Raw genomic sequence first — 25,698 nt, 5'->3', positions numbered from 1 at the left:
GAAAAGTGATCATCTATCAGCCACAATCTCACTACAGGTGCTTTTGCAAACCTGTTTCACAGAATATTCTTCCTAGGGAGGTTTGTTGTAGTGTTTGTTGCTGTCAATTATAAAAATGTGTCAATTATAAAGAAAGCCACATAAAGCATTGACTCTAAATAAAAAGAAAGAAAAAGGGTACTCAAAAACAAAGAAGAATAAGCAAACAAAATGGAAGAGCCTTGCAGAGGGATTAGCAAAAAAGTCACTATGTATACTTGTATTTAGAAACTAATTCTTAAGTATAAATTTAAATATAAATAGTTTTAAGTAGAAATAGACTCAGCAGCTCTGATTCACTTAAATCCACAATTCACATACAAGTTAAGGCATCACCCTTGTGATATCATTGGCTCTCTTTAAGAACAGAACAACAACAATATTTATTAATTTTCTACTATATTCAGGTCCCAGATGGGTACAAAAAACGACTCCGAGGAGTCTCTGACTCCAAGGGACTCAATTTACACTGGGAGCGTAATAATATATACTCACCAAAGTGTAAGAAGACCATAGACCTCCATATTATGGCAGGAATGCAGGGTGAAAGTTGTAAGCTCTTTTAGTGTTGCTGAGTCCTTGTTGTTGTTTAATCTATTAGTCATGTCTGACTCCTTGTGACCCCATTTGGTGTTTTCTTGGCAAAGATATTGGAGTGGCTTGCCATTTCCTTCTCCAGCTCATTTTACAGATGAAGAAACTGAGGCAAACAGGGTTAAGTGACTTGCCCAGGGTCACACAGCTAGTGAGTGTTTGAGGCCAAAACTGAATTCAGGTCTTCGTGACTCCAGGGCTGACACTCTATCCTCTGCATTATCTAGTTGCTAAGTGTAGGTCCGGGTTACTTTGCGTGATTCTAGAGCTAGCTGTTAGGAGCATTATGGAAGTTGAAAGAAAATTACTCATCTCAACCTTAATATCAAGTAGATCTGGGCGTGTTTCTGTTTCTTCTGGGGAAGTAAGGGTGTTAAAAAGAAACAGGTTGACTCCAGAAGTTCTTTGCCCACTGGCTGTGGGCCTCATGTTTTTTTTCAGTCAAAAATAAGGTTTATTGAAGATGCGCCATATTAGCTAGACTCTTAAGGAATCTGAGTGTCTGTGAACTATTGGCTAGATTGTGCAAATCTGAGCAGTGGCTAGATTATAAGAATCTGAGCATCTTAATGGAGACAAGATGGACCTTCTATACAGAAAGACTGTGGGAGGGATCTAGGAGTGGTCAAGTAGTCTATGAGGTAATAGAACTCCAGGGGTGGCCAAGGGAGAATGGAGCCTTAGATAGGATTAAGGGTGGGAAGTGGTCTGGGGACATAGGGAGGTCTAGGCTAGGTTAAGGTTAACAGATTGGTGTGGGCCTCATTTTCGAGAGTGAAAAATGTGCTGATTAGCTCTAGGCATGTTTCTTCCCTTTGAAGAAGAAACAACTCCAGCAGCCAAAGACATTTAGAGAAGATGGCAGCCACTCAGTAAGAGAAGAGATCCAATGGCAGAAATCCGCAGCTACTCAGTAGAAAAGCAGCAAGTGGCAGCCCAGGAAGTAGAAGGAACATGAGCTGTCCTGGAGACCGTATCAACTCTCAGGAGTTTATAGATTAGGGGCAAGTAGGTGGCGCAGTGGATAGAGCGCCGGCCTGGATTCAGGAGGACCTGAATTCAAATCTGACTTCAGACACGTAACACTTACTAGCTGTGTGACCCTGGGCAAGTCACTTAACCCCATTGCCTAACCCAAAAAATAAAAAAAAAAGTTTATAGATTATTCCTTATGGAAGGATAGAATCTGGACATGTGATTTCACTGATTTAGGGAACTCCCAAATGAAGAAACTCCTTCCAATGCAAATAAACATCTCTACAACTTATAGTCTTAGACAGCTGCTTAGAGAAGTGAGAGTTTAAGACATCCATGGTCACTCAGCCAGAATGTGTCAGAACCTGAACTTAGATCTTCTTGACTCTGAAGACAGCCTTCTATCCACTAGAGCACATTGCCCTATAACTCCAAAATCCATATAACTTGCCTTTGTTTCTCTCCTGTGTTCCTGTACCACATCACCACCTGTCTATTGCCATTTCAAACTACATCCAACAGGCATTCAAACCATACCCCTATGTGCATCCAGTAGGCATTCAAACCATACCCCTATGTGCATCCAGTAGGCATTCAAACCATACCCCTATGTGCATCCAGTAGGCATTCAAACCATACCCCTATGTGCATCCAGTAGGCATTCAAACCATACCCCTATGTGCATCCAGTAGGCATCTCAAACTCAACATGTCCAAAACAGAATTCATTATTGTTTCCTTAGAACCCGTACCTTTTCCCACTATCCCCATTCCTGGGGATGGCACCCCTGTCTTTCCAGTTATTCAGGTATTTAACCTAGGAGTCATCCTCAGCTCCTCACTTTCCCTTATTTCACAAATCAACCAGTGTCTGAATGAACAGAACCAAGAGAACATTGTATACAGTAACAGCAATATTGTTTTAAGAATGACTCTGAGAGAGTAAGTTATTTTATTTATTATAAATACCTTTGTAATAAATAGTTGAGTGGTGATATTTGGATAAAAATAAATACATATTTATTACAAATAAACATATAAATTAACTATAAAAGACGTGTGAAAAAAGATGCTTTCTGCCTCCAGAGAAAGATTGGTTGGCTGGTTGTTGTCCTTCATTCTCGAAGAGGACCAAAATGACATTGCTATGTTAGAGTCAAGTTACAGTGTGTCCAGCTATGGCTGATCAGACCAATACGAGCTTGGAATGCTCTACCACAGATTGGGCGCAAATAGTCCATGTGAACATTTGCAGTAGAGTCTCTAAATTTGTGCACCTAGCATTTCTTTTGAGCTACTTCAATTCTACTTTGCTTATAGAACACAACACCTTCTCTGATGAGGGCACACCATGCTGGGCTGTCCTGTGCTAGTGTCTGCCATGTCACACAATCAATTCCAAAGTTCTTTAAGTAAGACCTTGAGAGTGGTCTTGTATAGCTTCTTCTGACTACCATGTGACCACTTGCCCTGTATGAGTTCTCCACAAAATAGTTTTTTATCAAGCTTGTGTTTGGCATTCTAACAATGTGGCCAGCCCATCAGAGTTGCACTCTTAGTAGAGTCTGAATGCTTGTCGGTTTAGTTCAAGAAAGGACCTCAGTGTCTGGTATCTTATCCTGCCAGGTGATCTTCAGAATCTTTCTAAGACAATTCAAATGGAAGTGATTCAGTTTCCTGGCATGGCGATGGTATACTATCCAGGTTTCACAGGCATACGACAATGAGGTCAGCACAACTGCTCTGTAGACCTTCAGTCTGGTAGTCAGTTTAATACTGCTTCTCTCTCACACTTTCCTCTGGATCCTCCCAAACACTGAGCTAGCTCTGCCAATTCGAGAGTCAACCTCATCATCAATGTGTACATCCCTAGAAAGTACACTGCCAAGGTAAGTGAACTTATCCACAGCATTCAAAACTTCTCCATTTGATGTAACCAATGGTTCCATGTATGCACGGTGTGGTGCTGGCTGATGGAGCACCTATGTTTTAATTGTCAGGCCAAAATTAGCACAAGTAGCAGAGAATCAATCCGTACTTTGCTGCATCTCAGTTTCAGAGGCTGCATTCAGTGCACAAACATCCAGAGAAAGAACTGATGAATAGAAGCATGTATAGAATAATTGTGTGTGTGTGTGTGTGTGTGTGTGTGTGTGTGTGTGTGTGTGTGTCTAATGGTAACCCTCTAGGACAAGAGTGGGGGAGTGAAAGAAAAAAAGAAAATAAAAGAAATTTACATGATAATTTTGTATATTTGAAAGGAATAGCAATTAGTAGATTTGTAGTTCCATGTATAGTCATCTTTTTTATTGTACTATGTTATGTAAATGCTTGTTTTATTTCATAAATTTAAAATAAAATAACATAATATTCCTAAAGCATAGGTCTGACTGTGTTACTCTTTTGCTCCATAAACTCCAATGGCTACCTATTGCTTCTAGGATAAAATAAAAACTCTCTTTATTATTTTGTCTTTCACAACTAGGCTCCAGCCTACCTTTCAAACTTCTTATACGTCATTCCCCTTTATGCATGCTATGATCCAGCCAGACTAGCTTTCTTGCTATTTATTCGCACACATGACATTCTGTTTCCTGTCTTTCTCCTCATTCTCTCTTCATCTATACCTTTTAGGCTCCCTAACTTCCTTCAAAACTCAGGTGCTGTCTCCTACATGAGAACTTTTCTGAATCCCTCACTCACTCAAGTGCTAGTGCAGGTCTAAAATTTACCTTATGTGCATTTTCTATATATTTTACATGTGTTTATTTTGCATATGCAAATATGGCTAAATATTGTCTCTCCCTATAGAGTGTAAGTACCTTGAGGGCAAGGATAGTTTCTGTTTTGTTTTTATATCTTCGGTGCCTCACAGAGTGTCTGCTAGGTAATAGGTCCTCAATAAATACCTCTTGATTGATTGGTCCAACCAAGATTATCTCCTGTTTCCCTCCATTTGCAGCCCTATCTCATGGGTTTACATCCTTGGCCATTTCCTAAGTCCCCCAAATCCTCTAGAACAGAATTCAGCCCGGGGATGTGAGATTTCTGGAAACTGCTTCCTGGCCTCAATGCAGAAGTCAGGAGGGTGAAAACTACTCACACACCCTCTTTCCCCCTTCCATCCTATTTTCTCTGTCTTATATCTAGATTCCAGTGCTTATAATCCACTTTTACTCAGGGGTTTCCATCCTGGGACCTATGCCCAGCCCTATCTTCTTCCTAACTCATAGAAACTTCTTGGATTTCTCATCCTTGGCTCCTAGCTTTTAGTTTCAAGTTATTTGACCTCCTAAGGGCCCAGCTTGAATGGTTTTGGGGCAAGGGTACATACTGGGCCACATTTAACCATACACACAGACACCCTCCTACATACCCCGATACTTACTGAAATATGTTGACGCACATATACTAGCACACTAATACATTTTAACTTATTCATGCATCAATGCGCATGTGATCATGGAAGCATACATGTTTGCATGAACAGATACATGGAAACAATGCCATAGTCATACTCTCAAATCCTTCCTTATCTCAGCCTCCCTATAGAGTTTGAGTTGGAGAAATGGTCAACCATTGGCTGCGTTCCATCCTTATCATCACTAATAAGGCTCTGTTATTCTCTACCAGCAGATTCCATCTTTCACAGGCTCTATGTGGAGCCAAGCTAAGGGGAGATTAGGCTTCAGGGAATTCTGGTTAAATGCTGACACACCTGATCTTACAGGTATAGGCATGCTTATTTATTTACATATGCTGAAACAATGATCTGTTCATCTATAAACATCTACCTAAGTATATACACATGTTGACTCATACACATAGACAAGTCTAGAGAAAATGAGAAAAGATTTGTAAAGTATTTAGCATTCACAGTGCCTGGCATATTGTAGGTAGGGACTATATAAATGTTAACTATTATTATTACCATTATTATCCAACTGCCCCAGTCCATAGCCCTTCCCTTCCTCTCACTGTTCCAAGGACCCCTATGTCCTCTCAACTTAGAGAGACTTTGGTTGGACCAAGTTGAGAATATGAAATAGGAGAGAAGGAAAAATGCCAGATGTTTCCACAGAGCAGCCTGATTCTGGAAGGAGAGGTACATATCTGAAGAAACTTGGAACTAAATTATCCTCACAAATTTTTCCCTCCTTTGGATCTCAGTATCCAGAACAGCTGGAAATGAAACCCAGCTAGCAGGCTCTGTTAATTAAACAAATATATGTATGTGTAAATATGCATATATATATATATATATATAATATGTATATATATGCAAATAATATGTGTGTATGTGTGTGCATGCATGTGTGTGTGTGTGTGTGTGTGTGTGTGAAGGAAGGGATTATGCTTCCCACATGTTGGGGAGTACATTTGTATATTTGTGATCAGACCTCTTGAAGTAAATATTCCTTTGTATAAGGTCCTGTGTTAATATATACTCATAAATATATTATATGTTTATAAATACAGATATTTATAAAGAAATATATAGTTCACACTTACTCTGTGCAAAGCACTCTGCCAGGCACTGGGATTATTGGGACAGAAAGGATAATATTTTCTGTTCTCAAAGGCTAAATGTTTTGGAGGGAGGAAGGAGGGAGGATCCAACCTGACACAGATAAATAATTATCAACTAAAGTTTATACAAAGCAAAACAACGAGATTTCAAGAAACCTGGGAAGACTTGTATGAACTGATGCAGAGTGAAGTGAGAACCAGAAGAACGATTTATACAACGACGATGCTGTAAAAACAAGTGGCTTTGAAAGACCTAAGAACTCTGATCAATGCAATGATTCCAGAGAACCAATGACACTTCTTGATGGAAAAGTGATGGACTCAGGATGCTGAAATGACACACATTTTTGGACATGGAAAATGTGGGAATTTGTTTTGCTTGACTGTGCAAGACTTTTATTTTTCTTTTTAATTGGGACTAGTGGAAGAGAAAATAAATGCTTATGGTTTGAAAAATTACATTTAAAAATAAAGTAATTTTAAGTGACAGAAAACACAGACAACCAGGGCTCAAGAGTAGCTTTCTGTAGGAAGTGGCACCTGAGTTTTGCCTTAAAGTAGGTATTTTCGGAAGTAGAGCCTGGGGGGATGGTGGGGGGGGGAGGGGTGAGACTTCATTGCAGACAGTATGGTTATGCTGTACTAAGGGACTAAGGTGGCGGATAGAATGTTATATATGGAGAACATATCCTTTTCCCAAGGAAAGCTATTTGCTCTTAGGTTGACATCTCCTACCTCACATAGACTTGCAGGGAGCTTGAGCCAAGCCTGGAAGGACAGAATCCAGGAACTTGAAGGTAAGTCTCTGTCTGTTGGTCAGTCAGTGCATCAGAGAAGCCTCTTGTACTGCTTGTCCACTGGGTGCAGAACCTTGAAGTGGGCCCTGAAGGGAAAGGGGGCACGCCAGAGACAAAGAAACTGGGCTGATGGGAATATTTTGGATGTATCTTTCCACAATGTGGAAAAAAATCATAAAAACTCATGCAGATGGTGCTTTACAAGCCCTTATGGTGGATACTGAATCCCATTTCAATGCTATGTGGGGGAGAAGGGATTAGCTCTATAAAAGATCCCTGCAGGGTGATGTTGGCTGCCGCAAATTCTCCTCTCATGTGTCTTTGGAGGTAAATATGGATCTTTATAGTTTGGCTCCATTTTAGTTGAAGCTCACCTGTACTCAGAGCTTTGCTGGTTTGAGCATGAGCACTGAGTTAGGGGCCCAGCAGGAAGTAGTGGTAGGGAATAAAGAAAAGAGGAACCTGAATCCAACTGGGTTAGGCAGAGAAGACTTCATACAAAGTCAACTTTAACAGAGTGAGTGAAAAGGAGGATGTACAATAGCTAAGAAGCCAGAAGTAGTCTCATCTAAGGTTCAGAAATGCTGGTCAGATTCCAAAGGGGACAGACTCATCATTTGGGTAAAAAAAAGTCCAAGAAGTTAGAGGAAACCTCATGCTCTGTGATGGTAACAGCTCTGGGGTTAAGATTTCCAAGCTGAGATGGGGTTAGGGCACCAGACTGTGAGGAGAGTAGGAGGCCAGAGCCTCAAAGAGGTCTGACTGGGTCCAGTCAGAAAAGGGAATTGAGAGTCAAGATCTCTAGGGTAGGAAGGAAATGGTTTTCAGGGCCACAAGGCTGTGGTAGAATGAGTATCAGAAACTTAGGGCGAGAAGTGAGCATGGGTCAGAACGCCCAAAGGAGAGAAAAACAGGTTGTTAGGAACTCCAGATTGGGAGGAAAATTGGGGCTTAGGGTCTGGTGATTTTTAAAAGAGGGTTTCAGAACTTAGGGAACTGAGGAATTGATGCTTCCAGGATAGAGGATAATGAGGGTCAGAACCTCAGGATGGAAGGTCAGTGAGGAATGAGGGAATCCAGGGTGGAAAGGAAATGAGGGCTGGAAAGAGGTGGGGATTTGGGTCCTATAGATGAGGAAGGGGATAGGAACCAGGCTCCAAGTGAGAAGGAGAGTAGGGTTGGAGGCCCAAGGCTGAGATAAGAATGAGATTAAGAAAACAGATGGATTTTAAAGCTGTATACATAGAGGGGGTGGGTTTAAGTTGACTGTGATGTAATGACAAAAAAAATAAAATTAAGTGGGTTAAATGGATCTAAGTAAGTGGATTAATCTGATTAATTAAGGGATTTTACTGGGAAAAAAGGAAAGGAGGAAGACTGGAGGAGGGAATAACATAATCAGTTAGGTATAAAAACCTAACTTGCCCTATAGGCAGTAGGAAGGAAAAGGGTAAATAAAAGGGAGGGGGATAAAAAGGAGGGAAGAAGTAGTAAGGGTAAAGGGGAGGGAAAAGGGAGTGGACTAATAGAAGGGAGGTGGGACTGAGGGAGGTGGTGGTCAAAAGCAAAACACTAGTGAGGAGGGAAAAGGAGAAAGGAGAAAGAAAAGCATAAACAAGGGGGAAATAAGATGGAGAGAAAGACACAAATAGTAACCATAACTGTGAATGTGAATGGGATGAACTCTCCCATAAAATGGAAGTGGATAGCTGAATGGATTAGAAACCATAATCCTATAATATGTTGTTTACAGGAAACACATTTGAAACTGGGACACACACAGGATAAAGGTAAAAGGCTGGAGTAGAATGTCTTATGCTTCAGCTGAAGTAAAAAAAAAAGCAAGGGTAGCAATCCTGATCTCAGACAAAGAAAAAGCAAAATAGATCTTATTAAAAGAGGTAAGGAAGGAAACTACATCCTGCTAGAAGGCACCATAGACAATGAAGTAATATCATTAACATAAACATATATGCACCAAGTGGTATAGCATCCAAATTCTTAGAGGAGAAGTTCAAGGAGTTACAGGAATAAATAGACAGCAAAACTGTACTAGTGGGGGATCTCAACCTCCCCTTCTCTGAACTAGATAAATCTAACCACAAAATAAACAAGAAAGAAGTTAAGGAGGTGAATACAACATTAGAAAAGTTAAATATGATCAACCTCTGGAGAAAATTGAATGGTGATAGAAAGGATTATACTTTTTTTCTTGGCAGTACATAGCACATACACAAAAAATGACCATGTACTAAGACATAAAAACCTCACAATCCAATGCAGAAAGGCAGAAATATTAAATGCATCATTTTCAGATCATGATGCAACAAAAATTATATGTAATAAAAGGGCCATGGAAAGATACACTAAAAATTAATTGGAAACTAAATAATCTAATCCTAAGGGATAAATGGGTCAAACAACAAGTCACAGAAATAGAAAACAGGTGGGATGGTTAGTAGGGGTAACATTTCTTAAGCTGGAAAAGGAGTGATAAAGATTTTCTTGGCTGAGAGAACTCAGGAAGTCAGGGGACTAGGCTGAGTTGGGGAATGGAAAAGTGGGGAGGATAAATGTTAAGAAACTGGCCTGGGAAGAGAAAATTATTCCGATACATGAAAGAGGCACAAGTTTTAGACTTTTATTTGACTTTTTAAAATAAAAGCAATTTTTGGTGCACTGGAAGGCCAGACGCTTGCATCCCAGCACAGGAGCTGAGTTCTTAGAGATTGTAGTAGAAGCAATAGCTGTAAGTTTTTTCTGTTCTCTACCTCCTTCTTTTCCCTTTCATTTGACTGCTGCCTTGGCTTGCTTTTATTTAGATATTAAATCCTTCTTTTCCTTTCTTTTCTTTTCTTTCCCCAAAGAACAGGTCTGTGGGTTAGAGATGAAAAGGCATCCTTCCATCTCACTTCAGATCTTCCACCAGGATAGGCTAGGTCTCCCTCAAGGCTTTAAGGAACAGGTCTTTGTGGCTGAGGTCCCAGTCTGCCATGAAGCTGCAGAGTGTTCTCATTTTGTCCAGATTGCTGTCCTCAGCCCTGACTTCTTGGTATTGTTCCTTGCTGAGGACATTTCCATACAATATGTCTAGGACAGGGTCCAGTTGGATGACATAGTTGAGGAAATCTGTCCAATACTTGTCCACATGGTGGGTATAGGACAGAGGGAACTGTAAAGAAAGGATGAGATGATGGCTTAAAGGGAAGGAGGCAGCAGGTAAAAAGAAAGCAGTGAGTAGATGGCTCCTGGGAAGGAGAATGATATATAATGGGGAGTGGGGATGTGGGAGGAGCAGGCCAAGTATGTTCCACCCATCCTTCCTTGGTTCTGGGTGGGGAGAGCTCTTCCAAGTATTTGTATTTTTTTACAGCAAGGCTGAGGCTATACTCACTCCTCCCACCCTACCTCCCAGGACCAAAAATAACCAACACCCATGATTATGATTTCTGGGCCTTGAGTGGAGCCATTTTCCACTCCTCTTGGCTAATCTATCTCCTTTCCCTTCTTCATGCCTCCTCTAAAGGCAGGAGAAATCTTCCTTTATTAACTCCACTGTGCTCACCTACTTCCCTTCTTCATCCTTTACTTCCTTTTACTCCAATGCCCTAATGTTAGGCATTCTGGACTAGCAACGCTTTGGTTCCAGAGTTTCTGAGTGTAGGTGAACTTCAATTTAAAAAAACCTAAATCTGGGGCAGCTAGGTGGCGAAGTGGAAAGAGTACCAGCCCTGGAGTCAAGAGTTCAAATCCGGCCTCAGACCCTTGACACTAGCTGTGTGACCCTAGGCAAGTCACTTAACCCTAATAACCTCATCCCCCTCCCCCCAAAAAAACCCTACCACCTGGTCAATGAAAATCCCAAAGATACATGAAAGGGTACTTTTCCTACAGCAAGGTCACCCTGTGTCTTCTTTAAAGAGTTGTCACTCCCAGGGTATTGAATTGAGATTCTATTTACCCACAGGTTTTTTTCAGGAGCATGTCCTCTGTAAGGGCCCAGCAGGGATCACCTGTATATTTTATAACTTGATCATATTATGGAAAAAAGCATGAAAAACATTCTCTGGGCACAGTTCTTCTCGACTTTTGGATCTCTTTCAGGTTCCTCCCACTTTCTAGCACTCATTTAGACCCGACTTCCCAGGACCATTCTTTTCATACTAGTTTCACCTTCTCCCCCCCTCCCCCGCAAATACTCATTGGTTGTGGTAGGGGAGTCTGAATACTCCTTTCTCCCTATTGCTATTTACAGACTGATTCTACTGTCATCACTCAGCAGCCCCTCATCCTTTGAGGTTCACTCTATCCAAATTTATCAGTCAATCCAGACCCTGGTAGCTGTTATTTACCACCCTCTCCCCCAAAGACATCCTCCCTTTTTTCTCATAAATTCAGTAGCTGGGTTGCTATGTCTCTCTACCCCAGCTCTTGACTTTCTACTGGAGGCCTTCAATATACATCCTGACGTTTCTTCAGGAACACTAACCTCCAAGTTCCTTGATGTACTCAGCCCTCATGACCTACTTGTTGCTCCTGATGGCCACATCTTTGATTTTGCCCTCATTCACAAGTATTCTGCCTGCATGATCCTAAATTCTGAAATGTTTTTTGTCTAATCAGAACCTCCTACCATTTGATCTCTCTCTATTCCTTATTTCACCTAAGCCTATTCTTCATCCTCATGGTGACTTCTAGTTCCACCACGTCTAGTCCACAAGCAGTTGTTCAGCACTTCAGTCCTCATTTTTCTAGACTTCTCAGTAATATTGGATGGTATTGATCACTATCTTCTCTTGGATATCTTTCCTCTCTTAGTTACTTATTTAGTTCTTCTATCTGACTACTATCTATCATTCTTCTTCACTGGATCAATGTTCATGTCATGTCCACTAAATGTGGTTGTATTCCAAGGCTCTGTTCTGGGCCCTCTTTGCTCTCTATACTTTCTCTCTTTGGGACTTCATGAGTTCAGTTATTGTCACTATGAAGATGATTCATAGATCTATACATGCAGGCTTTGTCTCCCACTCCCAGAGTATTGAATTGAGATTCTATTTACCCACAGTTTTTTTGGGAGCATGTCTTCTGTAAGCACCCAGTGGGATCACTGGCTGTATCTGTTAAGGACACCACTATCCTTCTAGTCACTCAGGTTTGTAATCTTTGTGTTACCTTCATCTCACTTTCATTCACTCCATGTTTCCAATTAGTTGCCACATCTCTGGAATTTGCCATCAGCCTACATATATGTCTATCATGCTAGTTCAGGTCTTAGTTATCTTCCATCTGAACTGTTGAAAAGAATCTTATTTGGTCTTCCTGACTCAAGTCTCTCCCTCCTCTAACCTATCCTCGTTGCCACTAAAGTAATTGTCCTAAAACCCAGTTCTCGCCATGTCGTGTTTTATTCAATTAATTCCGATAGTTACCTATTACAATGCAAACTCTTTTGTTTGACATCTAAAGCTCTTAACATCTTGTCTTGTTTATCCATACTGGTATACTTGCTGTTCCTCACAGCAAGAGACAGAAAAGCTCCCATCTCCATGATTTTGTGCTTTTTATTCCCCATGCCTGGAATGTTCTACCTTCTCACCTCTGCCTCTTGGAATCTCAGAATTCCTTTAAAACTCAGTTCAAGTACAACTTTTTGTAGGAAGTCTTTTCTGGTCTTTGTAGATACAATCACCTTCTTTTTTAAGGCTGTCTTATACCTGATCTGTATGTACCTTGCATATATGTATGTATGTGCATGTCATTTACCCCATTTAAGTGTGAATTTCTGGAGGGCAGGGACTGTTTTGATTTTGCCAGTCATACTCCTAGCATTTATCACAGTGCCTGGCACAAAGAAGGTTAATAAATGCTTGTTTGTTTGCTTGTTTGATTCCCTCTGGAATTCCTTTTTTTCTTCCTTAGCAGCTAGTGGGCACCCAATACTCAGGAAAAAAAGTTTTCTTGATAGATCAGTTAACTGAATGACAAATTGACTGAAGGATCTAGCTAGTTCCCATACCATGGAGGATGCTCCCTGATTCTGGATTTTTACCATTTCATGTTTAACTCCAGCTTTCCACAAGGCTGTGAGGGTCTAGGGGCAAATAGAGTCCCCTTAAAGAGAAAGACTGAGTCCTTACCTGATGGAGTGGATGTTGGGGCTGGAACTGGAGTGGACTGGGCTACATTTCCATCTGAGACACATCCTGAGGCTGTAAATAGGGTATTGAGTTGACATCTCAAGTTCTCCTAGACCTGAGCCTCTACTTTTTGGGAAGCCCCCTCTGGGGAGTGTTCTGTCTTTTTCTTCCCCACCTTCCTCGTTCCACCCACCAGCTCCACCCTCCCTAACAGAAATTAGATTTCTCTCATTTCAGACATCACAGGACAGGGACGGTGAGGGGAAGAGTATTCAGGTTGAAACAATTAGGTGTTCTCTAAATGCATGCCTCCTTTTATATAAATGTGTGTCAGCATGAGTGATGTGGCATAGAGTAACTATAGAATTCAGTCCTTAAAGCATGCATAATTTTCCCTTGCTAGTTTCTAATTCAACTATGTATAAACTTTGGAGGAGCCAGTTTCTGGTTGTGCATTATGGAAATTAATGTACTGTGTGATGATGAAAAGTCTTCTAATTGTAACTGACCTGGAATGCAGGGGGTTCCAAAAAGAAGAAATGAGACAGGCTTTTGAGCTGCCTCTAAAGAGCCAGGTAAGGTAAAGGGTTTTATTCTTTCCTAATCCTAGGTGAATGATTATCCTAAAATGGAATTGTCCAGGGGGTGACCTTGTGATTTTGAGAGATCCAGAGGTCCCATCAATGGCCAGAGCTGTGATGGCGGTAGCAGAATCTCCTGGGTATGGCACTGGCTGATGTCAGAGGAATTTTCTATTTGTGGAACAGAGATCAACAGGAGACAGCACACTTAGCCAAATGAAAAAGTCACTTGAGACAAGGTGGTTTCATGGAGAGAAGTTCTAGCCACAGATTCTAAAGAGACTTACTCCTGAGAATTGGAGGTAGAGCGTATGAAGACTACAGTGGAAGAAATGGCTTCCAGTACCAGAAGTTGTGAGTCACCCCTTTACCCCAAGGTTCTCTTCACATGTTCCTCATTACTACTGAACTTTACATTTGTGCCCATTCTCCCCATGGAGACTGAATATTTGTGGGGCAGTGCAACTCAGATATTTTAGGGGAATGTTTCATAATTGGTGCTATTACTATACGTTCTTAATAAATACATTTCCTATTGAGAGGATGCCCATCAATTGGGGAATGGCTGGGCAAGTTGTGGTATATGAATGTAATGGAATACTATTGTGCTATAAGAAATGATGAACAGGCTGACTTCAGAAAAACCTGGAAAGACTTGTATGGTCTGATGCTGAGTGAAGTGAGCAGAACCAAGAGGGCTTTGTACACAATAACAGCCACGTTATGCAATGACTAAGATTGTTAAATGAACCCTTCTCAGCATTACGAGGATCTAAGACATCTCCAGAGGCCTCGGGATGGAAAATGCTGTTCACATCCAAAGAAAGAACTATGGAAGTAGAATTGCTATCAGTTACTTTTACCTTCTGTTGAGTTTTGTTTCATCTTTCTGATGGTTCTTCCTATTGGTTTTAATTTTTACTTACAACTTCACTAATGTGAAAATATGTTTAATGGGTATGTAAATGTAAAGCCTATATCTGATTGTGAGCCGTCTTGGGGAGGGTGGGGGGGAGGAAGGGGGAGAAAAATTTTCAACTCAAAAGCATATGGAAGTGATTTTTGATAAATCAAAATAAATTAATAAAATTTTAAAAAACAAAACAACAACAACAAAAATAAATACATTTCCTAAAAGCTAATTGTTTGGCTATCTAATTGTTAATAGAATGTACATCAGTGGGGGCCCAGGAACCATAGTAGTAAAAGCATAAACCTTCAGGGTTACCCCTAGAATTCTGAGGACAGTAGTATTCATTCTCCTGTGCGCTCAGTTTGCCAGTGGGAGTGCAAATGGGGGAGAGAGCTAGAAGGGAGTGATATATTTATATACATTTACATAAATCTCACTTACACATGCTCGTAATTCTTTGAGAAGGTATGTCAGGATGTGCCTGACTCTCCATAAAGACTGATCTCCCTACAGTTTGACTCAGCACAGAGATAGTAAATGATGGAATCCTTTGGGGGAGAGTGATGGTACTATCAATGATGATATGTTCAGGATGGAGCTCAGGCTCTATGGAGAAGCTGAAGCAAGTGAGAGATTGTGGATATGTGTAAATGTGGGTCTGTTGCATTCTAGTTCTATGTGAATATGTGTATGTGTGAGTATTTGTGTTTGTTGATTTCTGAGTCAACTTTTGGGTGTCCTGGTTTGTGCATTTGAAAACATGCATGTTAGGGTGTGTGTGTGTGTGTGTGTGTGGTCAAATGCTTCCCAGGATATCCTGTCACATTTTTCCCTTGGTCCTAGCCCACCAAAATGGTCTTTACGGAGTAGATAAAATTCAAAGTAAAAGCTAGGAGGCAGAGAAATGATATTAAGGGAGTCAAAAGGGGATAAGATATAGAGTGAAGAAGGTTGGGCTCAGACGATAGCTTGAGATGGAAGTCAGGGGCTCGGATCCCAGGAGAGATCTTAAGTCTATGGAAGAGCTCAGGACTTGGGCAGAGAAGTTAGACACAGAATGAAAGAACAGGAACAGAAGAGAATAGGAGGAAGAAGAAACTGGAAGATGGGTTTAGGGGCCTTACCAGACTTCACAGCCTCCTGGAGACTGACAGCCTCCTGTAGCTCACTCAGCTCCCTGAGCACCTCTGCAGACTCCAACCCATAGTCCTCCAGGTGGAAGTTGACTGTCTTGTTGGTGAAGTCCAAGGCATCCAGGGGAAGCTGAACCCCTCTGGGGATACAGCTGAAACCATCCCATAATAGATGAGGGAAAAGTTTGAGCTTCAACTTCCTGAGCTCATTGATGGTCAAGTTCTCCATGGACTTCAAGATGAGATCCTGGGTGTGCCCCATGGCTCCTAGAACTCAATGATCTGCGTGATCTCTGCCTTCCTAACAGTTTCTAGTAGGAGTGACAGTGACTGGCTGATGGTAGAGGCATCTGCATCCTGAGCAGAAAGACTGAATCGGTAGAAAATAATATATCCAATTGGTTCAAGGGTGGGGACATCCTATTCTCCACCCTGGTCTAAACTCCTCCCATATAGTGGGAAGAGGAGATGAGATTACTAAAAGGAGGGACAAATGACACTAACCAAGGCATGCAGTATCCCCAATTTCTGGTTTCATTTTTTTCAAAAGGGTAAATTGATTTGATTCAATTCCGCTGGCAAGATGTCAATCTATATTCAGTTGAATGAGGATCTCACATTTAGAATATCAACAATGCAGGTAGAAGAATAGGAGATGGTTTTGGTTGAACCAAGAGGAACTTATAGGTCCTCTGACCTACAATAGTTGCATTCTGCTTGGTTATTGAACAGAAACCCCAGTCTCCTCCTAGGCCTGAGAGACACAACAACGTTTGGAGACAGAAGGCAGCAGAAGTGATATCCCCACTGACACCCCCCTCCCCATTTATAGAATCATACAATGAAGGACATAGATAGAATCATAACATATAAAGCATAGATCCGGAAAACATAGAGTCATGGGATGAAGAACAGAGCATTGTAGAATCTAATAGATGGAAAAGACCTTAAGGGTCTTCCGGTCCAAACTCTATACTGGAGCAACCCCCCCCCCCCAGATACCTTACCTATACTCTGCTTGAACACTGCCAGCAACAGAGAATAATTCTATTATACCACATTTGAACTGTGCAACTCTTAGTAATGGACCATTTCTGCTTTCAAGGATTGATTTAGCTAAGTATATAAAAGCTCATAACCAGTGGATTGGCCATTCGGTGATGGATTCTTTGGCCATGGTAACCCTTGGAAACAGAAAAATGACAAAATGACCCCCAATTCTGGGCAGGCCCCTTTTGCTTCTGCAGCGATCAGTGGCCAAAAGAAGATAAAAGGGTAGAGATTGCTAACAATCATAGTTTTTAGACCATTCTTCTGTATTAACTGTATCTTCATTTAATTCAATTCTGCTAGAGAAACTGAATCATACCAATTTTTTTATTCTTGATAGAAAGGAATCCATAAAGTAATACCATGAATGTTTTGGTATGTGTGTATGTATACATATATACACACATGTATCTATGTGTATATCTATGTATATATACATGCACATACATATGTGGAAAGAGAGAGAGAGGAAAAAAAACTTTCTTTTTATCATTGACCTTATTGGCATATAAGCATAGCAGTAGGATCTTTGGGTCAAAGGGCATGGACATTTTAGTTCTTGTCTTAGTGCATTTCTGAATTACTTTCCAGAACGGTTGTTCCAATTCAGGATCAAACTATTTTCCACCACGTTTGACTTTCTTGACAACATTTCCTATTCTTATCTTTTGTCATCTTTGTCAATTTGCTGGGCATGAGGTGAAACCCTAATATAAAAAGCCACGCTTTTTGTAGCAGTAAGGAAGTTTAGAGAAGGAGATACCTACCCACTGATTGGGGAATGGCTAAACAAATTGTAGTGCACCAACCAATCAATAAACATCTATTAAGCACCTTCTATGTTCCAGGGTCTGGGCCTCCTACTGGGAATATGATGAAAAGGGGAAAAAAAGTCTCTGCCCTCAAGAAGCTTACATTCTTCAAATCCAGCCTCAGACACTTGACACTTATTAGCCATGTGACCATGGGCAAGTCCCTCACCAAAAACAAACAAACAAAACAAAAAAAAGAAGCTTACATTCGAATGATAGGGACACATGCACTAATATAATAAAATAATTTATTTTGTAATATATAATTTTATAGATTCCATATTCTATATAGATTCTATAGATTCTATATATCACATGTATGTGATACATAAATGTATTAGGACATATGAAATAAATAGAAAGGCAGTTAGATGGCATAGTGGATGGAAAGCCGAGCCTGGAGTTACAAAGGCCCATCTTCCTGAGTTCAAATACAGCCTCAGACACTTACTAACTGTGTAACCTTGCGCAAGTCACTTAACTCTTTTTCCCTCAGTTTCCTCATCTGTAAAATGAGCCTGAGAAGGAAATGGCAAACCACTCTGGTATCTTTGCCAAGAAAACCCCCAATGGGGTCACAAAGATTGAAATGACTGAACCACAAAAATAAATAAAACAGATGGAAAATAACCTTAAAGAGGATGGCATTAGCAGCTAGAGGGGTTAAGGACAGGCCTTCTTAAGGAGATGGCACTTGAGCAGAGTTTTAAAGGAAGCCAGGCATTCTAAGAGTCAGAGGTTGGGAGGGAAAACGTTTCGGGTATAGGGAGCAACCAAAGCAAAGGCATGAGAGTGAAGACTGAAGGTGGAGCGTCTTTGCAGAGGGAATGGTAAGTGGGCCAGTTTAACTATGGAGGGGAATAAAGCGCAAGAAGACTGGAAAGGTGGGAAAAGTCAGGTCGTGAAGGGCTTAAATGTTAAACGCAGGACTTCCTATTTAATCCTGGAGGTAAGAAGGAGCCAGTGGAGTTCATTGAGGAAAGTAGAGCCTGAGGGTGTATGACATGGCCTGTACTAGGAAAATCATCTTAGCAGCTGTGTAGAGCGTGGACTGGAGGGAGGTGGGGAGGCTCGTTAGAAAATTATAGCCACAGTCCAGAAAGTGGTGATGAGAGCCTGAAATACGAGGGTAGCTATGTGAGTGGGGAGAAGAGAATGGACAGGGGAGATTTTGAAGAGAAAGATTTTGACAATTCACAGGACTTGTGTTAAGATAGAAAGAGAGAAACACCTTGAAAAATAGCCTAACCTAAATGGCAAAAGAGGTCCAAAAAGCCAATGAGGAAAAGAATGCCTTAAAAAGCAAAATTGGTCACATGGAAAAGGAAATCCAAAAGTTTACTGAAGAAAATACTTCCTTAAAAATTAGAATGGAGCAATTGGAAGCTAGTGACTTCATGAGAAATCAAGATAGATAGATAGATAGAGAGAGAGAGAGAGAGAGAGAGAGAGAGAGAGAGAGAGAGAGGGAGAGATCAATGAGGACAGTGAGGTGGAGAACCTGAATGATTGACAATAATAGGGAAATTTAGAAGAGGGGGGACAAAATAAGTTTTGAGGAAAATAATGAGTTCTGCTTTGGATATGTTGAATTTGAGATGCCTATGGATCGTTCAACTGGAAATTCCATTGGGTAATTGGCGATGTTCTGTCCTACACATAGTAGGTGCTATATAAATGCTTGCTTCCTTCATTCCTTCCTTCTAATCCTGCAGCCTTGTGGAAGCAGTTCCCTAGTGTCTTTCACATGGATGATGCCATTTTAGCAAATTGATGATGTTTGTACATGGATCAGACCCCTTCCTCTGATTACACAAAGAAGATAAATACAGAGTAGGTGGAAGGTGACCTTAGAGGAGAACGCACTAGCAAACATGGACTCCAGCAGATGTCTCATGATGGGGGTAGCACTTGAGTGGAGTCTTAGGAGAGCTCTCCAGGCAGAGTGGACAGCCAGTGCAAAGACAGAGAGGGACATTTGAGACAGAGCACCACATGTGAGAAACAAAAAAAATATGCCAGTATGGTGGCACTGTAGAATGCATAGAGGGGAAGTAGGTGTTAAATGACTAGAAAGAGGGGAAAGGGACTGGTTCTAAAGACACAGCAGATTTAGATCTGATCATCTTGGAGGTAACAATAAGCAAATGGAATTTGTTGTCTGGTGGTGGTGGATGTGTGGAGGTGGGGAGGTGGATGAAATGGACAGACATGATTTAAGAAAATCACTTTGGCAGTTGTACGTAGGATGGTGGGAAGATACTTGAGGCAAAGACTACAACTCAGAGACTATAGCAATGGTCCAGGACAGAGGTGATAAGGGCCTAAACTATGGTGGTGGCCATAGGAGGAAAGAAAAGGATGTGAGTGATGTTTGTAGAGAAAGAAATTATAAGATTTGACAACTGATTAAATATGTGGGATGAGTCAGAGAGGGGAGTCAAGGTTGATATATGAGTAACTGGATGTATGATGGTGCCCTTGACAGCAATAGGGAAATTTAGAAAGGGGTGAGGGTGGGGGGTTGAGGGAAAAGATAGTGAACTTTGTGGACATATTGAGTTTGATGTGCTTAGAGGACATTGTTAGATGTGGGTCTAACTCCAGCACTCTTGTAGTTCAGGTTTGATGATGAGATGAAACAAAGCATTTGCAAATCATTGAATAATAAACAAAAGGAGGTTTACTTTGCCCAGACGTAGCAAGGCTATGCAACAAGAATACAGTGGCACTGAGTTTCTCTGGACATTACCCCTTCTGTCTCCATATGCAAACTTATCTGGTAAGCAAGGCAGGGTATAGTGACTTGTGTGGTCTTCAGAAATCCACCAAGTTGGAGGGGCCCTAAATCCACATAAGTGGGAGTTATTGGAATAAGATGATGACGATGACAGTGATGATGAAAATAATCTCATTATTGGGATAACTTTGTCATCCTGTAATAGCTCATCAACCCTGATACTCTACTCTGATTGAAAGGTGGGGCTGTGAACTCCACACCTCCTTTTAACAAGAGAACCAAGCCCCCTGCCCCACTCCGATTCCTTCTCTCTCTTCCCCCTCCCCCTTCCCTTCCTTCTTTCTCCCTCACACAACATTTGTGCAGCTGTATTTTGAATCGGCAGCTCCAACCTCTAGTGATAAAGAGCAGGTTCAGTGAAGAGGGAAAACAAGATATCGTTCTCTTCTCCCTTCACGTAACTTGAGACAAACAAAAAGTAAATTCTAACCACGAGGGAAATTGTACCTATCCAAGCTCCAGTGTGGCAATCAGATCAGTGCAAAGTTCTGGGAGGTGATCAGTGATGAACATGGCATTGACTCCTCTGGCACCCACCATGGGAATAGTGACCTGACATTGGACTGGATCTATGTCTACTAAAATGGGGCCACTGATAGCAAACACTTTCCCTTGGTCGATCTTGACCTTGGGATCATGGACTTTGTTTGCTCTGGACCTTTTGGCCATATATTCAGGCCAGACAACTTTGTCTTTGACCAGTCTAGGGCAGGCAATAATTGGGCCAAAGGTCACTATTTGGAGGGAGCAGAGTTGGTGGATTCAGTCTTGGATGTGGTGTGCAAGGAGGCAGAGAGCTGTGATTGCTGCAGGGTTTCCAGCTGAACCTCTCACTTGGTAGAGGTGGCCTCAGAGATGGGCGCCCTGCTCATTAGCAAGATTTGAGAGGAGTACCCTGACCATATCATGAATGCCTTTAGTGTGGTTCAATCACTGGAGGCCTCAGACACTGTGGTTGAGCCCTACAATGCCACACTCTCTGTCTACTGGCAGAAAACGGAGAGGAAATCTACTGCATTGATAATGAAGAACTCTATGATATCTGCTTCTTATCCTTCAAGCTGACCGTGCCACCCTCTGGTGACCTCAAATATCTAATCTCTAATACTATGAGTGGTGTCACCTACTGCCTTTGCTTTCCCGGCCACCTTAATGCTGACCTCACAAATTGGGGATAGACGTGGTCTTTTCCCCTTAGCTCCCCTTCTTCATGCCTGGCTTTGCCCCCTTCACTAGCTGCCGGAACCAGTGGTACCATGCCCTAACCTCACCTGAGCTCACCCAGAAGGTCTTTGGTGCCAAAAACATGATGGCAATGTGTCACCTTTGTCATAGGTGATACGTCACTGTTATTGGTATTTTCCCTCCACAGATGTCCATGAAGGAGGTGGATGAACAAATGCTCAATGTGCAAAACGAAAATAATGACTCCTTCATTGAGTGGATCCCCAACAACATCAAGACCATTGTCTGACATATTCCACCCTATGGGCTCAGGATTCCGGCACTGCTATCCAGGAACTCTTCAAGTGCCTCTCAAAATACTTCACTGCCTTGTTCTGCTGGAAAGTCTTCCTCCACTGGTACACAGGGGAGGGAACGGATGAGTTGGAGTTCACTGAGGTTGAGAGCAACGTGAATGATCTTGTTTCTGAGTACCAGGATGCCACTGCTGAAAGGAGGATCTCAGTGAGGAGGCAGAGGAGGAGGCCTAAGGGAGACGTCTTGCTACCTCAGTCTTCTCAGCTCTTCTAATATTCTTTCCCTGGTACCCTTTCCCTCTGAAATTTGCATTTTCTGCCTCTGTCCTCTTTTTCTTCTTTATGTGTGCTGAGCTCTCTGTCCTCTGTTCTTCCTTTATGACCTGTTGCTTCAGTAACATACCCTGTGACTTCACACTCCCAGAATTTTTCTCCAAGAAGTAGGATGTCTCCAACCCATAGGATCAATTTAGAGAGCTTTGTGCTCTAAGTGCCCTAATCTAAAACGGTGACCAAGATGAGAAGTCTAGAACTCTTTGGCTTCCCTTATCGGAGGAGAGGACTAAGATGTCATATTCCTAGTTGAGAGACTTCACTCAATGGGTGTCTGGGGGAAAGGGAGGAAATGGGGCATTCCCCCCTTTTCCATAAAAATTCCATAAAGTTCTGTTTGATTCCATAAAAATCTGTTACCAGATACTCCCCAATTTGTCCTATTCTTACCTCCAGGTGCTCCTTCCCTTTCTCTCTACTCCTCTGTTTCGGGGAAAACATTGACAGTATTATTCCCCTCAATTTCAGTTCCTCTCCTGAATGTTCACGTTTCTTTGGAAGGGTCTGTGCCTCACTGCTGGATGGCCTTCCACTCGGCTCTTTGCCTCACCTCATCTTGGGACCCACCCACCCTTCCCTAGTCTGAGAACGGAGGAGAGAGAATTGCTTCCACTCCCAAATTTCCAAAGAAGTCCCTCATTTGGGGAGGATTTCAATTTTCCCCAAGTCCCCCCAAAATCAATTTCCTCCAAGAGAAGAGAGCAGGGGCAACAGGCCAACCCTTCTCCCATCACCAAATCTTTTCTCCATTTTCTCTCATCATTTCCACTTTTGCAATTTCTCTCTTTGGCTCTCTCCCTCCCACTTTTCTGTTTTGTGTTGAACTTGCTGCTTTTTTTCATACTGAAATGACAATGTCCCAGAGCCTGAAAATAAACAGGAAATGGTGGGGGGTGGAGGGGTGGTGGTGGAGAGCCCAGCCCGGACATCTCATTTCTCATATAACTGCACTATTTTGGGACTTCTCTGACTGACTTCTCCACCAAGCTCCTAGGCTGGGCACCTATTTCTCCTCCCCCTCTTGACTTTTCTGCTTCCTTTTGTGTATTGCATTTCCTCATTAGATTGTAAGCTCTGTGAGGGCAGAAACTGTCTTTCTTTTTTTATATTTGCATCTTCAGTGCTTAGCACTGTGCCTGCACATAGTAGGCACTTAGTGAATGTTGATTGATTAATTTATGCCCCTAGGTGACCAGAAAGACTTGTCGAGAGAGGCAAGAGCCAATCAAGTTCCAGGGATAGCATTGTTGCCTTGTAGGGAAGACATTCCTACTGTAGGAAATGGGAAGCCTTATATTATCACATGCCACCTCCATAGTGGCAAGATCCTAAGGATCTTCTAGAGGCCCAGCCACCATTTATGTGCTTTCAGGACTTTTATTGGACAATTCTCCTAACACAGGCAGTACTAAGGGGAAGCAGAAAGAGAAGGAAACAAAGCAAAACAACAACAGTCCCCAGAGCCTCTGCCAAGAGTCACCAAAAGTAAAAATAATAAAAAGAAATGCCGAGTACAAAAGCCAGAAGTCTTCACTTTTTCTCTCTGCTTTGGAAGGTCCCAGTCTCAGATCTCAATGATCTAAATCATGTGGTGAGTGGTGCCACATCTTTGCAGTCCCCAGTGACTCCTAATGTAAAATGGTGATGATGAACCAACGAGCCAGAGAAGTACAAAGAATATCAGGAACATAACAAGACAATGACACCTTCAAAATAGTCTCCGATTCTTCTCTTGATGTAAGGTGGTGATGATGGGCCAGGAGGACCAGAGCCGCACCACAGATGATAGCACTTCCGACATAGTCACCAACTCATCGTGCCTCAGGGTCACATGTGGTAAAGTGACTAAGAGGTTACAGGCCTCTTGAACGCAATCTGCCTTGGGGTCTAGGTTGACGTGGAGGTTCTGTCAATAGCACTGCCCACTCCATATTCCCTGGCTCACCCAACAAAATCTCCCCCTCCCTGAGAGTCACATCAGGGGAATAATAGGAGATCTTTAGCCCTTTAACCCTTTAGAAGAGGGTTTGCTCCATCTCACAGGGAATAAATTAGCATTCTTCCCCCACCCCAGTACAAGGACTCAATACCAGTAAATACACAGCCATGATAGTTATATAGTGACAGTTTCATCTCCCCCATGGTATTAGAAAATAAGGCATCTCACAACAATAACACCCTCTTAGTCCCCTAAACCGTTTCTGGGAAAGAGTTGTCTGAATTCTCCCCAAGGAAAGTCTAACAAGTGATGGGGAACTGAATGACTTCTCCAGGGTATATGTAGCCCTCTGATAAAACAAGGACCTTGTGGCCAGGGCACTGAGGAAGAAATAAGGAAGAGTGAGAGAGGGTCACCAAGGATGATGTCCAGAAATAGTCCATTCTCATCAAGTAGATCTTCCTGGAGACTGGATCCCAGAAACCAGTGGACCAGAGAGCCCTACTCCTCCCCAGGCTGGCATTGATTTACTATCACATACATGCCTTCTGGGAGGCCAGATACCTGATCTAAGAAGTCAGGTGCATAATGATGCAGCTGTTGATTAGCAGGAGTAAACTTTTTGCTCTGAGATGGGAGACTGACATTTTGACAGGGACAGTTTTGGGGTACTTTTGGGTTAGGTGGGTGCTCCAATTGGCACAAGGAGCTCAGCTGGGCAGGAATGATAATCATACTAGCTAACATTTATATAACATGAAGTGCTGGGTAATGTGCTAAGTGCTTTACAAATATTATCTCATTTAATCCTCACAACAACCCATTTATTATCCCCATTTTATAGTTGAGGAAACTAAGGTCAACAGAGGTTAAGTGACTTGCCCAGGGTTACATAGCTAGTGAGTGTCTGAGACTAGATCTGAACTCATGTCTTCCTGACTCCAGGTCTAGCACTCTATCCACTGGGCCACCTAGCTTTCCCCAGCTGCCTTGTACTTAGTTAGAGGGATAGTATAATTCTGTGGCCCGCACAACATGGTATCACCAATGTAATATCCATATTGACATTAGACCCACACTCCAACTTCTGCTATTCTTATAATGGTTCCAATCTGGTTGTTTATCATATGATGTCTCTGATGGGGGCTAATATGCCCCCACAACTGTATGCACTAGGAGATGTTAGCGAAATTTCTCCATTGATCTTCACCAAAAGGGAAAGTCTTTGACTGTCCAATTCTGTGCTCTCTAGGCCCCAGAACACTTGGTCAGTCCAGTAGCCACCACCTAGGAATCAGCGTAGAGGATGTTTTCTACCTCATCCTTTCAGACTCACTCACATGGGGGCAGCTAGGTGGCGCAGTGGATAGAGTACGGGAGGATCTGAGTTCAAATCTGGCCTCAGACACATAACACTTGCTAGCTGTGTGACCCTGGGCAAGTCACTTAACCCCATTGCCTAAAACAACAAAAAACAAAAACAAAAAAGACTCACTCACATGTGAGCCATGCAGCCTGGAAGCTAGAAGGAATTGCCAAGGCCTCCATTCTTTAAGGTATTCCCAGTTACTAGTTTACTGGC

The 25,698-nt window shown here is 42.0% G+C and overlaps 1 protein-coding gene and 1 pseudogene across 1 annotated transcript; one reads left to right on the top strand and one right to left on the bottom strand.

Moving 5' to 3' along the window:
- Positions 1–9,561: 9,561 nt before the first annotated feature.
- On the bottom strand, positions 9,562–16,066 carry LOC110220452 (apoptosis-associated speck-like protein containing a CARD). Its single transcript, XM_021004456.2, is given in 4 exon segments — positions 9,562–10,080; positions 10,082–10,106; positions 13,075–13,146; positions 15,693–16,066. Coding segments are annotated over 4 exon segments (579 nt in total). The 5' UTR covers positions 15,964–16,066; the 3' UTR covers positions 9,562–9,869.
- A 4,918-nt stretch (positions 16,067–20,984) lies between these two features.
- On the top strand, positions 20,985–22,078 carry LOC110220510 (tubulin beta chain pseudogene; annotated as a pseudogene).
- The last annotated feature ends 3,620 nt before the right edge of the window (positions 22,079–25,698 follow it).

Source organism: Phascolarctos cinereus, unplaced genomic scaffold (assembly GCF_003287225.1).
Source record: "Phascolarctos cinereus isolate Bilbo 61053 unplaced genomic scaffold, phaCin_HiC Scaffold_4;HRSCAF=312, whole genome shotgun sequence".
Lineage (NCBI taxonomy): Eukaryota > Metazoa > Chordata > Mammalia > Diprotodontia > Phascolarctidae > Phascolarctos > Phascolarctos cinereus.
This window is presented reverse-complemented; position numbering and strand designations above follow the sequence as displayed.